Raw genomic sequence first — 2,717 nt, 5'->3', positions numbered from 1 at the left:
GACGGATGGATGGATGGATGATGGATGGATGGATGGACGGACAGACGGATGGATGGATGGATGATGGATGGATGGATGGACGGACAGATGGATGGATGAACGGATGGATGGATAGATGGATAGATGGATGTTGGATGGACGGACGGATGGACAGATGCATGGATGGATGGATGGACGGACAGATGGATGGATGAACGGATGGATGGATAGATGGATAGATGGATGTTGGATGGACGGACGGATGATGGAAGGATTGATGGATGGATGGACGGACGGATGGACGGACGGATGTTGGACGGACAGACGGATGGATGGATGGATGGATGGATGGATGGATGGATGGATGGATGGATGGATGGATGGATGATGGATGGACGGACGGATGGATGTTGGACGGGCGGACGGACGGATGGATGGATGGATGTTGGACGGACAGACGGATGGATAGATGGATGTTGGACGGACGGATGGATGGATGGATGTTGGACGGACAGACGGATGGATGGATGGATGTTGGACGGACGGATGGATGGATGGATGGATTTTGGACGGACGGATGGATGGATGGATGGATGTTGGACGGACGGACGGATGGATGGATGGATGGATGGATGATGGATGGATGTTGGACAGACGGACGGATGGATGGATGGATGATGGACGGACGGACGGATGGATGGATGGATGGATTGATGGATGGATGTTGGACGGACGGACGGACGGATGGATGGATGGATGGATGTTGGACGGACGGACGGATGGATGGATGGATGGATGTTGGACGGACGGACGGATGGATGGATGGATGGATGTTGGACAGACAGACGAACGGACGGACGGACAGATGTTGGATGATGGATGGATGGATGGATGGATAAAAAGTTGTAGTAATCCTTTTATTTACAAACACAAATTCACACATGGAAGTAAAATAATAAAAATAAAGACCAATGAGCCAAAAATAAACAGAAATAAACAGAAATAAACATAAATTCACTCACATCACAAACAACAATTAAACACAATGAAACACAAAGCTTCATTCAGTCTCACTGTCTCATCTGCAGACACACACAGTCACCACTTCACACTCACATTGTTTCCTGCTATGAGCTTCGAGACCAAAAGAAAGCTGTTAACGTGAGAAAAACTGATGATTGTGTTAAAACACACAAACTTCCACACACATCAGAAGAAGTGGGTCAGCTCAGAGCAACAAACGCCTCAGCACATACTGCCGCCGCCCGAGACCAACTGGTTCCACTGAAAACCAGTGAGACTTTTTTCACTTTTAGCTTTCTGAAGCTGCCAACAACAAAGAGAAACAGGAGCAGCTGAAGTGACTTTGAGCTGTTTGACCCCAGACTTTGGCTGCGTTCACACTGTAGCTCTTAATGCTCAATTCTGTTTGTTTTGTTTTTAATTCGACAGGACAGATCATGATGGGACCATTAATAAATGTTAAGAAATCTGAAGTTTTTAATTGCAAAAGTTATTTTTTTACCTGCTTTAAAGACTTATTAAATGTTTGTTCTTTTGAAAAATGATCCAAACATTTATTTGTCACCAAATATATTATATAAAATAATGAGAAATTTTATTTGACTTCAGCTGGATCATATTCACTCAAAATCAAGTGAAACAAATTTCCAACCCACTTTACAACATATTTAGGTATCTGCTTTGACTTGCTTTAAAAAAAAAAATTCAAAAATTTTTCCTTTGTAGATTTGCAACAGCGCTCTTTTGTACAGTTTGTTTACTTTCTGATTTAACTGCTTGACGTTTAAACTGTGTTTGTTGAATGTAAAAAATAGTTTCCATGAGCTTTTAGCCAAGATTCTTAGCTTTCTATTGATACCAAACATGTCCAGGTTCAACTGATAAGTTAAAAGAAGTTAAATGAAATAGAAAACGGAAATGAAAAATATCACTGGAACGTGATTTCTTTTAAAAAAAGAAAAATATAAAACTTTATTTGCAGCTGAAAAAATGAAATGTTTACCTTTGATTCTCAGCAGGACACTTGGCCATCCAGTCACTGAGATGACTGTCGTACTCCACTGACAGAACTCTTAGATTTGGACAATCGGCTGCCAACCATGACTGCCGGTAAACAAGAACAAATACATAAAGGAACAGCAAGATTTTTTTTTCTTAATAATCTGTTCAGATTTATGAGCATTTGTCACCTTTGGCCAGCACTCTGTGTAGTCATCGCTGTTTTCAGCCCATTTCTCTTCTTCTAATGAATTGCGGTCCTTCTGCCTCCATGTCTTAAAAGCTGCTCCTAAAATCCCATGGATAAACAGCACGTCTGCTTTGATTGGCTGTCTGCAAATAAATATAATGATTGTTGTTKTTTTTTTTTAAATTTCATTGTTTATTTATTTGAATATAGAATTTTCTAAAGCAAAGGAACTGATGTCCTACTTGTCACGTGTTTGTGGGTGGAGGATGTAGACACCATCTTGGTATTTCTCCTTCACGGTTTCTCTGTCCAGGTTGGCCAGAGCTCGGGCTGCGTGAGACGCCTGTATGACGTGAGGAGACTGCAGCATCGCAGCCAGGACAGGCAGCCAGCCTGGAGGGAAACAGGTCGAACCCAATGTTCTGTTTTAGTTTTCATGTAAGTTTTTTTATTTATTTTTTTATATTTATTTCATTCAAACAACAAAAAACAACATATTAAAAATAAACAAAAACGGGTACAATAT

The 2,717-nt window shown here is 41.3% G+C and overlaps 1 protein-coding gene across 1 annotated transcript in view; it reads right to left on the bottom strand.

The window, feature by feature from the left end:
* Window positions 1–2,584, bottom strand: part of LOC106511095 (protein SERAC1) — a gene marked incomplete at its 5' end in the record, with an annotated part of 4,839 nt that extends 2,255 nt beyond the window's left edge. Inside the window, 3 exon segments of the mRNA XM_013999841.1 lie at window positions 2,006–2,106; window positions 2,193–2,334; window positions 2,434–2,584. Coding sequence (XP_013855295.1) covers window positions 2,006–2,106; window positions 2,193–2,334; window positions 2,434–2,584 — 394 coding nt within the window.
* Window positions 2,585–2,717: the final 133 nt, after the last annotated feature.

This window comes from Austrofundulus limnaeus, unplaced genomic scaffold, assembly GCF_001266775.1.
Source record: "Austrofundulus limnaeus strain Quisiro unplaced genomic scaffold, Austrofundulus_limnaeus-1.0 Scaffold2508, whole genome shotgun sequence".
NCBI lineage: Eukaryota > Metazoa > Chordata > Actinopteri > Cyprinodontiformes > Rivulidae > Austrofundulus > Austrofundulus limnaeus.
Note: the sequence above shows the minus strand (reverse complement) of the source record. Positions and strands in the feature narration are given on the sequence as shown.